Genomic DNA, 11806 nt, shown 5'->3' with positions numbered 1-11806 from the left:
TCGCTTCAAAATGTCTGAACAATTGCTAACATCTTCTACAACAGTTATTTCATCATGAATGACCTTCAAGAACAAGCTCATTTAATATGCTATTAAAATCATTTCAATAATGAGTCCATCCTTTCCATCTTTAGGTAGCACAACATCTTTCATTGAAGAAGGTTCGACAAGTCTTATGTTAAACTTACTGACAAAGTTTGTTATACTATAATGCTTCGGTGGCGAATACATGTAGTTTGAAAGACATAATATAGATTCTTCAGCAAATTCACTTATACTGGATTTTATAACAATGTTCTCACGAGACCAAATGCCACCAATTGAAAAACTTGTAAGCAATCCTGCTGAACCTTCTACTGTAAATGTCGATGGTAACATTCCACGAAGGTCATCTATTGACATCGTTGAGTCACTGAATTTAAATATTTTCTTAAAGCAATCGTCATTATCTAACCATGCAATAGCTTTGAAGTTTTCATTCGAATATACATCTGCTTCATTAAATGTAAAACCTGACTTCTTTGCAGAGACGACTTTAAAATCTATTGCATTTGTTTCAAAATTATACGCTATGCTAACTTCTGAAGGTAATGGATGTCCTTCCGCAGTCAGTTGTTCTCTCACTACCGTTTGAAGTTTTGTATTAAAAACTTTCATGTCATCTCCTGTATCTAAGTTCACATACACAGCAACAGGGAAACTATCTTGCTTCTTTGTTTCATCATTATATCTCAAAACATTAAAGTTCTTCAATAATATTGTTCTTCCTGCTGGAATACTTCTAACCTGTCTGATTTCAATAGCTTTCTCACCTCCTACATACTCTACCCAGTGTCTTGGATATTCATAAGTATACTGACTTTCTTGAATTTTGGTTGGTTTCATCATAACGTGTTCATAGTATATCTTTATACTCTTGTCAGTTAGACTCGGTGCTATGTTCTGAATATTTCTGACTTGCATTTTTAATGGAGATAAAATGAAGCATTTAATACATGACGTAGATGAAGACATGAATGAAACTACAGACAAACTTAACTCTTCTCTCATTCTTCCTTTCAGTAAGGACTATGAGTTCTGTTCAAATGGTGTTTATTTCTATTGTGGAAAGATGGGGTCAGGTAAGACATTTAACCTCATTCGTCATATACTCATAACAGAGCGTTTAGGAAACGACTCATATTATGACCAAATCATTATATCAGCAACTTCAGACTCTATGGACTCAACAGCGAAAACATTTATGTCAAAAGTTCAAGCCTCTGTCGTTAAAGTTCCAGACAGTGAACTCATTGAATTTCTTCAACGTTACATTCGACGTAAGAGTAAATATTATGCCATCGTTGAATTTATACAGTCAGGAATGCAAAAGACTTCAGAAGAGATGGAAAGAATTATTGACAAACACCACTTACGTCAGTACTCAGGAGTTTACGATATGAAACGACTGACAAACTACATTCTATCAAAACTTTCAAAATACCCCTTCAAAAAGTATCCTTCAAACACTCTGCTCGTTTGCGACGACTTCGCTGGTAAAGGTTTAGTGTCAAAACCAGACTCACCATTAGCTAACATCATTACTAAAGTCAGACATTACCACTTAACTGTAGCAATACTTATGCAAACATGGCGTTTCCTTGCTTTAAACATAAAACGTCTCATAACTGACTTCGTTATCTTTCAAGGTTTCTCACGCTATGATATTGAACTCATTTGGAAACAGTCAGGTATAACATTACCTTTTGAAGAAATTTGGGAAGCATATAAGTCTCTCATCTCTCCTCGTTCATACCTTGAGATTCATATCATGACTAATACCATTAAAGTCAAAAATATTCCATGGGAACGACCAACATTGTTTTAAAGTTTAACCTTCAATTGACTGATGGTAAACAAATTCCATGCATCTCTGTCGCCATTTCTGTTAATATTTTTGCTGTCATTCATATCATCCACTTCCCATCCGTTAGCTTTTGAGGATATGCGTTAGAATAGCTGTTCTTAAATGAAGACTTTTCACCTTTGAGAGCATAAACTCTATAACTTTCTGCATACTTTATGTTTGAACCTCCTGAGCCATCATTGACATAAATTTTTATAGGCTTCCACCCTTTGTTCATGTTCCTGCTTCTTCCCTTAGCTCTTTTGTTCAGTAGTTCTACATCTTTATACACAGCTCCTGTCTCAGTGAATTCAACAATATTTTCATTCGTTAGCTTTACATTCAAACCCTTGTCGAGTATATTGTTCATTTCATACATATAAAAGGTTTTTATTCTATATGAAATGAGAAGCAAATCCATCTTAGCTGGTGCCGTTAATGTTCCAATTGAACCAACATCAAATGTTGACTCACGAACGACAAACAATATTGTCATAAAGAACTATAGTTCAGAGTGTTTGAAAGAAAAAGAACCAGAACTGAAATCCGTGAATTTAAACTCAGCTTCAAACGCTAACGCTACATCAGATGTTAAGTTAGAGTATCCACCACTGGACCAAGTTCTTTCAAGAGAAGCCAACGACAACCCTTACACAAATGTTCAAACAAATCCTTCAGATAACGTAGACCATTACCTTCTTCAGTTATACCAAACAATTTTACTCAAAGACGATAAGAAGCTTTTGATAAATCTTATAAGTAAGAACCAAATAATTTTAACAAAGGAGGACCTTGAAAATGTTATCTCACGAATAACAGGGAAACAATGTGTCATTGACTATCTCGACCCTGAAATCGAATGCTGTGGTCAAACGCCACCATTCATGAAAATAGGTAACATCCGCATCATTGAAACACCAGGAACTACAGGAGTTGAGTTTAAGTATAAATATTCGAACGAGTATACAAAACTTTCAACAGAATATAAATTATGTTTGAAATATGTTTTAGTAAATTAAAGCAATTTGTAATATCTGTCCAAAACTTCTTCAACAGTATCGAACTCATCTTCATAATGCAAACCTAATCTTATTGACTTGGTGCAGTTTTCACTAACACAATATAGCGCTTTGCGCTCGGCGCCTTTGACGCCTTTTTCTGTTCTCTTGACTGACATAACTAACTCATTTGTTTCATCAAACAGCAACAACCAAAGTTCATGACCTAATACATAACATTCATACTTTATATTTTTAGCTCTGAGTTCTCTTGTAAGCTGTTGCATTTAATATTTTCTAAAAAGTCAACTTCAACAGTCATTCGCACTGGTGCCTTCAGTTCTACAGGCTCTCCTTGAAAGTCAACAAGTCTGAATTGCATGTCTTTCAAATTATGAGGACTAATGCGAACCCATTTACCTAAATGAGTTACTATGACAGGAACGTTTGGAATGAACATTGAATTGACTGCATAACAGAAGGATTTATATTCTACTGAACCTTTACTATTAACTCCTGAAATACCTGTGACATTAGCTATTTTAGACTCAATGTATAAACAATTGCCATAACATACGTATGGAACAGATTTCATCTCAATCGTTTTGTCAACACTTTTCAAAGGAAATGTCATATGGTATGCTCCCAGAAGCAATTGAACTCTATGACTCATTCGTGTTATCTTAAACTCCTTTGCATAACTGAACTTCAAAACTCCTGCAATAAGTTTAACATTCATTAAGTTTTCTTCGTTCTCCTTGTTTATTGTAGTATTTATGAGCGCATTTAACACTCCAGCTAATGTTTCCATCTTATATTCTACATTATTGTGAAATCTTATTTCGTGCTTCTTTCCATCTATTTCAAGCTCCATGAAATCTGTTTCATCTGTTATGACAAAAGTTGCGATAGTATTGAAGTCAACAACTCTGAAAGCAAGTGCTTCATTCTGAAGACCTAAGTTTGTTTGTAGCTTTACTGTCCCGTATTCGTTTGGGTCTGTACTTTGCAAATAGAACAACATTTTATTCTCATTAAAATATGAATATAGCTGCATATGCGTATGAAGCTGACAGAGCTAAACGTTTATATTTTGGTCAATACTCTCTCACACTTACTGACAAATATATTGTTATTTCTGATGGAAATACCGAGAAATACATAACATGGAAGGACTATGAAAAGTTTGACCCTATTTTAACTCCATGTACTATGCCATTCATTGTAAATGGTGAAGTTGTCATGAAGAACGACACAACAGTATATAAGTCTGTTCATGAAGCGTTAGAATATATGTTGAATTATAATCCCGAAAGATTTGACCCAAGCACTACGCCATGTACAATGCCTTTTATTAAGGACGGTGAAATCGTAAGAGTTCCGAATTCAACGGTTTACACAGCTGTTCAAAACAGTTTACAAAACATTTTAGCGAATATCTTTAATTCAGAAACTACAGAAATAAAATTACCGTATATAACAGATGCTAAAGAAATTAAATCAAAAACGACAACATTATTTACGTCACTTAATGATTTAATGACTTATATCATTAATATTCCTGCACCAACTACAGCATTTGATCCAAACTCGACAGTTTGCAGTGTACCTTTCATAAAGTCGCAAACGGACTCTTTGAGTCCTGAAGGTCTTTCAGACCGAAGCGACCAGGGCGAAGCCCATGACAGTTCATTAATTGTTTTAAGGGATTCAACAGTTAATGAATCATTAAAGGCGTCATTAATGAAAATCATTGATTTTAACTCATTCACGAATACATATAATTCATTCATTAATGTTTCATATGCTTCTAAAGAAGGTGAGCCAAAAACTATCGATAAAGCGGTGTATGAAATAAAAGCATCAACGACGAAATTGAATTCGTTAACTTTTGACGGTGATAGTTTCGTTAATGACATAACATCGGGGAAAACAATTTTAACGAAAGAATACTTAAAATCTCATGTTAGTGAGTTCGTTGAAATTGAAAAAGAAGGTGGAATTAAGTTCGATCCACTGAATTTCATTTTCAGCTTAGCGAATGCGGGTGTTAGTTTCGCTGAATGGACAACTATACAGAGTGAAATAAATGCAATATGGACGTTTTTGGGGTCAAAAGCGGGAATGGGTGAGCTTGTAAATGCTGCAAGAACATTAGGTGAAACAGGAAATTTTGTAGATGGTTTTAAAAGACTTGTTTCAAATGTTTTAACAAACACAAAGAAATTATTTAGATATACCGTACATAACGGACGGATTTTCGAACAGGTAGCAACAAACCCTCCGGTTATGGCTGCGTTGATGATGGTTAGAGATATAAAACCACGTAACGACGGGAACGAAGAACATGAAGAAGAGAAGAAACCAGAGGATACTGGTCGGGTTATTCAAGACATTAAAAACGTGTATCCTGAAGTTATTGATTTATTTAGAGGAGTTAATGATTCAATTTCAAAACATTCTATAACCCTCGATGAAGAGAATAAATTAACAGATTATATATTCGTCATTATTGCAGAACTAATGAAGAGAATAAATGAAAAAGGTATAGCTGATATCATTAATGTAAGCGATGTAATGATGAAAAGAAATTTTGACTCATTATTTACAAAACCGAAAACAGAATATAGTCTTTATGATGTAATTACGGAATTAATGAAGAAAATAAATGATAATAAGAGTTCTGGCGGAAGAGTTGAACTTGAAATAAATGAGATAGAAGAGAAATTAGCCGAAAAAGCAGATAAAAACCACGTTCATTATATAACTTCAGACGAACAGATTATAACGGACTACCATGGATATTTAACACGAAGTGATGAAACGAAGACAAAAAATGTTAATGAAAGAAGATATAAATACATTCGTGCTAAAGGTTATGACATAAGCTGTACTGTACAGTATGACACAGGTAAAGCGCTAGAAGCATTTAGTTATAACGATGAAATTTATGCCTCTACTTTCTCTGTTAATGGTGTATTAGTTGAACCAAGATTTACTTTGAGAGTTAAGTCAAAAATAACGTTTGAAGATGCTATTAAAAGTAAAGCTGACAAAGTTGAACTCGAAGCAATGAACAAAGTTTTGAAATCTCATAAACACAATATCTCCGATATAAATGAACTTCAAACTTCTTTAGACAGTAAAGCTGACAAGAACCATACACATAAATCCTTCACTACTGTTAGAGCAGACGACATAATATTGAACTATACCCTTGGTTCAAGTGCACCTTTAGAGAATCCAAGCACAAGCGTAAAAGATACACTAAACTCCTTAAATAGTAAATGTATGAACATTGAAGGTCATGCCAGAAACTTTGAAACACATGAACTACCAGCAATGTTAGATAAGAAAGCAGACAAGAACCATACACATACAAGTTTTACAACTGTTGGTATAGAAAGTATTGAAGGAACGGTTGAAGAAACTGGTGGGGATGCATTATATTGTAAACCTCCTAACTTTCCACAAGGTTTAACATCGGATGACGACATAACGACGATGAGAAACATTAGATGTAAAGATGTTTATGTCATGGAGGATGAACATAATGTTAAATTCACTGCTCAAGATTTATATGATAAGAAAGCCGACAAAAATCATACACATAAATCCTTCACTACTGTTAGAGCAGACGACATAATATTGAACTTTGATTTGGGTTCAAGTGCACCATTAGAAAATCCAAGTACAAGCGTAAAAGATACTCTTAACAATTTAGATAAGAGTTGCAGGAATACCGAAGATCATGCCAGAAACTTTGAAGCATATGAACTACCAGCAATGTTAGATAAGAAAGCTGACAAAACTTATGTGGATGCAGAACTAACAAAGAAATTTTCGAAACCAGATACAATGACATTTACAACAGAAATTATAAATGGTGAACCAGCAACTCCATTTGAATTTGTTAGAGGTCTTCAACCAGATACTTTTGAATTTTTCTTGGATAATTCTATTGAACTAACATTACATTATAAAAGTGGAACAAATGCAACATTTCATCCGGGAGATACATTCCAAATGGTATTTAATGACATAAGTTCTTTAGAATATGTTTATAGAGCTATGAGCATATATGATTTAATATATCCTATAGGAGCTGTTTATACGTCTATGAATCCAATAAATCCAAACACTTTATTTGGTGGTAGATGGTATGAAATAGTTGACAGTTTTCCATTCTACACTAATACGCAGTCAATGAAGATGGGAGGTTCAAAGAAAATAGGTATTGAAAACCTTCCTTCACATATGCATAGGTTCAGTGGAAGAACATCTGTGGAAGGAAACCATTCACATTCAATAACAAAAAGAGGTTATACAAATCTTGCAGCGGGTTCGGATAGACAGGGAATGCATAGATATGATATTTCAACTGACCCAGTAGATTCAAGCACAGGTATTTTCTGTGGAACTGCAGGAAATCATACACATGTTGTAGCTGGTATTACAGACCCAGCAGGTAATGGAAAAGATTATATGCCTCCTTATATAACAATGCACGCTTGGATACGAGTTGGTTAAAATCTTTAACTTTACATAAATGAGCTTGAAAGAAGTATTCGAACAACATCCATGGAGGTCATTTAAGAAGTTCAATGAAGCTGCAAAGAGTCGGGGATTTACTAACAGAGCTGAAGTGAAAAGGTTCTTTGACAAAAATGTTGTACATCAAACAAAAATAAATCCTTACGACTACTTTTTACCAATTTACTCCAACACTCCTGACGCATACCAATTTGACACTCTCATTCAAAGCAGAAAAGGAGGACATAAACCATTCCTCATCTTCATAAATGTTAACACTCGTAAAGCTTTTGCGTATATAATGAGAAATAAAGGAACTCATGAAGTGTTAAGAGTTTTACAAAAGTTTGTAGCAGAACATAGCCCAAGTATTTTAACATCAGACCAAGACAGTGCATACCTCAGCAACGAAATCACAGAATTTCTCATTAAGCATAACATAACTCACTACACTACTGAAGACCATAACCATAACATACTCGGTATCATTAACCGCTTCATAAGGACTCTCAGAGATTTAAATCAAGAGCGAGACTTTACCGAAGAAACAATGAAACATTTCATCGAAGTATATAATTCCTCAACACATTCTACAACAGGACATACACCAAATTCAATGACACAACAACAAGAAGAAAAGTATATACAAAAGAAACGAAGCCAAACACAAAATATCATAAATTCAACACAATTTACCCTCATTCCTGGTACAAAAGTTCGTGTAGTTCTTGACGACAAACCGTTGACAAAGAAACGTTTAAGGTTAAGTAGAAACTATTATATCGTAGACTCTACGCAAGGTAATGGATATCTTATAAAAGCTGCTGACGACTCTATTGCGTTTTATCCTCGACATAAATTAGTCGAAAGTAGTAATGGCAAACTTGCTGAAACCATTGACGAAGCAAAGCGAGGAGTGGTTATTGAAATACTTGACTACAACATAAACGATGACACTTATAAAGTAAGATATGAAGGAGGCGTTGAAGATGTTATACCATCTAAGAACTTGAGAGAATCTAAACCAACACATCTGGGACCATTAGAGCGGGAGTACTGGAAAGATAAAAACATGCCAGAAAGAATAAGAAAATTCTTCTAAACTTTTTCGTTGGATGTAAATCAGACATGAATGAGAACAATCATGGAATTATTAATGGTACCATTTATTTTAACATAAAGACGCAAACGGACTCTTTGAGTCCTGAAGGTCTTTCAGACCGAAGCGGCGGGGCATAGTCCATGACCAAAAATAATGTTTAGGGTAGATGGTTAGATCTAACCTCATTTCTACCCTCATTTCTACCCTCATTTTTTGTATTTGACGGGATTAATTCTTGAGTTTTGGTTGAAAGAATACGGTCGAGCCACTTTTGGCTCCACCTCAAAACAAGCATTTTATGAGCTTACTAAGGGCGTTATAAATGAATTCAAAGGTATTTACATACATCCTGACCTCGTTCATTTTGTTGCTGAATTCAGCAAAAATAATGTTTAGGGTAGATGGTTAGATCTAACCTCATTTCTACCCTCATTTCTACCCTCAGCCGCTAAGCGGCGAGACCCAAAGGGTCTTGAATTTTCATGAATTTCCTTAAGATAGAAAAAATAAAGTTAGTTTTATTTTTATTTATTTTTTTATTTTGTATGTAAAGATATGATTTCAACAATCGAAACATCAGCACTTTCGACAGCATGCACGGCACCAAACTCGCTAGTTATGAATCCTACGTCAATGTTGGTAGAGATGAAAAACTTCATTCCTTCTTCATATACTTTTGAAACAGAAATACAAAGAATAAAGCAAGAACTTTTAACAAGTAATTTAGACTGTAGTGCGAAAGATGAAACAAATGGAGAGGAGCTATATGAAATGCAAGATATCATAGACCATTTGCCTAAATTACCGGAAGTTCAGCAGCAAAAACTAACTATTCCTGAATTCGATGAAATTGAAGTTAAAGCAACTGACTCAGTAGAAATAAAGAAATTCATACGTAAAGTAAATTATGAATTCCTTGGTTTTCATTGCAACCATAAAGTTATGGACAAAGATTGCGACATGGTATATAAGAACATCTCTGACATATATAAATCTGAAGAATTTAAGACCTACGACAACTTTGTTTCGTTAGTTGCTGAATGTGTATGGCAGATAAGAGATAAAGATAGAAGAGGTAAGGTATGGCATGAACAGATAAAACCAACTGCTTCAGATTTAAAGAAAACCATTGACGCCTTAGTTGTTTTAGCAGGTAAGGTTTCAGAATATAACGCAAAAATGAATCCGCAATGTTCTAAATGTAAAGCAGCAATTAGGAAATATAACTATTCAGTAAAAGAGATAGAACGTATGAGAAACGACTATGCAGATTTAAAGAGGGAGGCAGAGAAACCAGCAGAAGATAAAATGGACATGTTAGAATTTCTGAACAAAAACTATCCAACTGCTGACGATTTCCTTCTATCTGATGTCAAGAAGAAGTATAAAGAAACTTTCGGTATCGTTAAAATTTTTGATATCCTCAGCGAAGAAATAGAAGCTACAAAACTGTTTAGAGTCTCACGAATTCATAACGTATATCATGTGAAACGTTTATAAAATAACTGGGGTAGAAATGAGGGTAGAAATGAGGTTAGATCTAACCATCTACCCTAAACATTATTTTTGCTGAATTCAGCAACAAAAATCATGAATTTTCACAAAAGACCAAAAATAAAACTAACATTATTTTTATTTATTTTTTTATTTTGTATGTAAGAACAGAAATGACAAACATTGAGTTTGAAACAGTTAGAAAGATAGACAATGACACCAAAGTGGTTAGAATAGGTGATTTAAACGTAAGATACTCAAAGAAATACAACAAATATTCTTTGTCAGACATTATATTTCCATCTGGAAAGAAAACACACGACTGGGTTAGAAATGCTTCAACTCAGAAAATTTTGACAAGAAATCCTGAGCTTATGATATCAGTAAGATTCTATGGAACTACAGCATATCTCATCGACAAAAGTCTTATACCAATAGTTTTGTTATGGATTGACCCAGTTGTTGGATATAACTTCATAACTTATGGTTCATTCGATACGGAACGTTGCAGTGAAGGCTTACTTTACATCGTTCAGAAACCGAAGGACTTCAATACAAAGAGATATAAGATAGGAAGAACATATAATATAACTCAAAGATATGACAGTACAATCAATAGAGTCAAGGTTGTGTTCGTTAATGATATGAGAGCTGCTGAAACAGAACTACTTGAAAAGTTTGAGAAAATGTATGGTGCTCCCATAAAAGGTAAAGAAACGTTTGAAGTAGATGAGATAGATAAAGCTATAAAATTATTTGACGAAGTTGCTGAAAAATACATGTAAAGCGTTTATTTTTGGTCTTTTGTGAAAGTCAGAAAATAACGCTAATTTTTTATAAAATATTTTTTTTATCCTGTATGTAAGAACAGTAATGTCAACATTAGAGAACACAACAATTGCTATCGTTCATGAAGCCATAAATGAAGAATACGAATACATACAATATAACAAACAGTTACGTCTCATTCGTTCTGTCAAAGATGATATGTATCAAATGCAAAGTATAATGAACGCTCTTCGTTCTACAAAGCAAGCATATCATTGGTTTGAAAACCAACAGGCAAAAGAACTTTTAGAAGAATTTCCTTATATGATTGCTTCCCTCGGAAAACCGAGGGAAGAGATTCCGTACGAAAATCGCAAGAATTTGGCTCCTGGTTTGAAAGGTTATTATGTTCATAGACTTTTAGTAAATGCTGTAGCAATGTGGGCTTCACCTCGTTATGCTTGTTATATTTTCATGATGTTAGATGAACTATATAAAGCAGAACGTGGAGAGATGGAAAAGAAACTTCAAGCAAAAGATGAAGTCATTGAATCCAAAGACAAAAGCATACAGAAAAGAATACCACGTTCGGTACCAAAAGGAAAGGAAAAGAGTTATAAGTATATGATTTACGCTGAAGAGATGGAAAATGAAGAAGACAGAGATATGGTTATGTTGCATTTAGTCAGAAGAAACAACAAAAGCTTTTACGACCTTGCTAAGATTTACAAATCTGACAGAAACTGGTTCTATCGTGAAAACTTACCGATTTCAATGACACCGAATGAGCAAATAAAGGAAATTGTCAAAAATACTCTTCCTCAAACACACTATGACATCAAAGGTTGCACAATACTTACATTCAAAGAAGACTTAACATTACTGAAGGAAAAAATAACAGAGTATTTCGACAACTTCAAAGAGGAAGAATGAAGTCACGACAACATTAACGAAGAAGTCACGACAACATTAACGAAGAGAGAATGAGGTGAAAAAACAGGTGACATCTCACCTCTTCACCAAAAA

The 11806-nt window shown here is 34.1% G+C and overlaps 7 protein-coding genes and 1 pseudogene across 8 annotated transcripts, besides 2 other annotated features; 6 read left to right on the top strand and 2 right to left on the bottom strand.

Annotated features, from left to right (window-relative positions):
* Positions 1–11806: part of a mobile genetic element that runs on past both edges of the window.
* Positions 1–11806: part of a mobile genetic element that runs on past both edges of the window.
* On the bottom strand, positions 82–963 carry TVAGG3_0748920 (uncharacterized protein; the record flags this gene model as incomplete). Its single annotated transcript, XM_001325065.2, has 1 exon — positions 82–963. One exon carries the CDS (start codon positions 961–963, stop codon positions 82–84), a length of 882 nt encoding a protein of 293 aa, XP_001325100.2.
* Positions 1244–1867, top strand: TVAGG3_0748910 (protein of unknown function, DUF4106 family; the record flags this gene model as incomplete). Its single annotated transcript, XM_051245144.1, has 1 exon — positions 1244–1867. One exon carries the CDS (start codon positions 1244–1246, stop codon positions 1865–1867), a length of 624 nt encoding a protein of 207 aa, XP_051091731.1.
* Positions 2355–2901, top strand: TVAGG3_0748900 (annotated as a pseudogene). The gene has a single exon. A coding segment is annotated over exon 1 (547 nt).
* Positions 3131–3907, bottom strand: TVAGG3_0748890 (uncharacterized protein; the record flags this gene model as incomplete). Its single annotated transcript, XM_051245143.1, has 1 exon — positions 3131–3907. The coding sequence occupies one exon, from the start codon at positions 3905–3907 to the stop codon at positions 3131–3133; it is 777 nt and encodes a 258-aa protein (XP_051091730.1).
* TVAGG3_0748880 (keratin-associated protein family) lies at positions 3925–7413 on the top strand (the record flags this gene model as incomplete). Its single annotated transcript, XM_051245142.1, has 1 exon — positions 3925–7413. The coding sequence occupies one exon, from the start codon at positions 3925–3927 to the stop codon at positions 7411–7413; it is 3489 nt and encodes a 1162-aa protein (XP_051091729.1).
* On the top strand, positions 7433–8518 carry TVAGG3_0748870 (integrase core domain containing protein family; the record flags this gene model as incomplete). The annotated part of the gene is made up of 1 exon (XM_051245141.1): positions 7433–8518. The coding sequence occupies one exon, from the start codon at positions 7433–7435 to the stop codon at positions 8516–8518; it is 1086 nt and encodes a 361-aa protein (XP_051091728.1).
* TVAGG3_0748860 (organellar and viral DNA polymerase type B) lies at positions 9074–9834 on the top strand (the record flags this gene model as incomplete). The annotated part of the gene is made up of 1 exon (XM_001299990.1): positions 9074–9834. A coding segment is annotated over one exon (761 nt), but the record flags the coding sequence as incomplete, so codon positions are not given.
* Positions 11105–11713, top strand: TVAGG3_0748850 (KilA, N-terminal/APSES-type HTH, DNA-binding family; the record flags this gene model as incomplete). The annotated part of the gene is made up of 1 exon (XM_051245140.1): positions 11105–11713. The coding sequence occupies one exon, from the start codon at positions 11105–11107 to the stop codon at positions 11711–11713; it is 609 nt and encodes a 202-aa protein (XP_051091727.1).

Source organism: Trichomonas vaginalis, chromosome III, assembly GCF_026262505.1.
Source record: "Trichomonas vaginalis G3 chromosome III, whole genome shotgun sequence".
Taxonomy (NCBI): domain Eukaryota; phylum Parabasalia; order Trichomonadida; family Trichomonadidae; genus Trichomonas; species Trichomonas vaginalis.
This window is presented reverse-complemented; position numbering and strand designations above follow the sequence as displayed.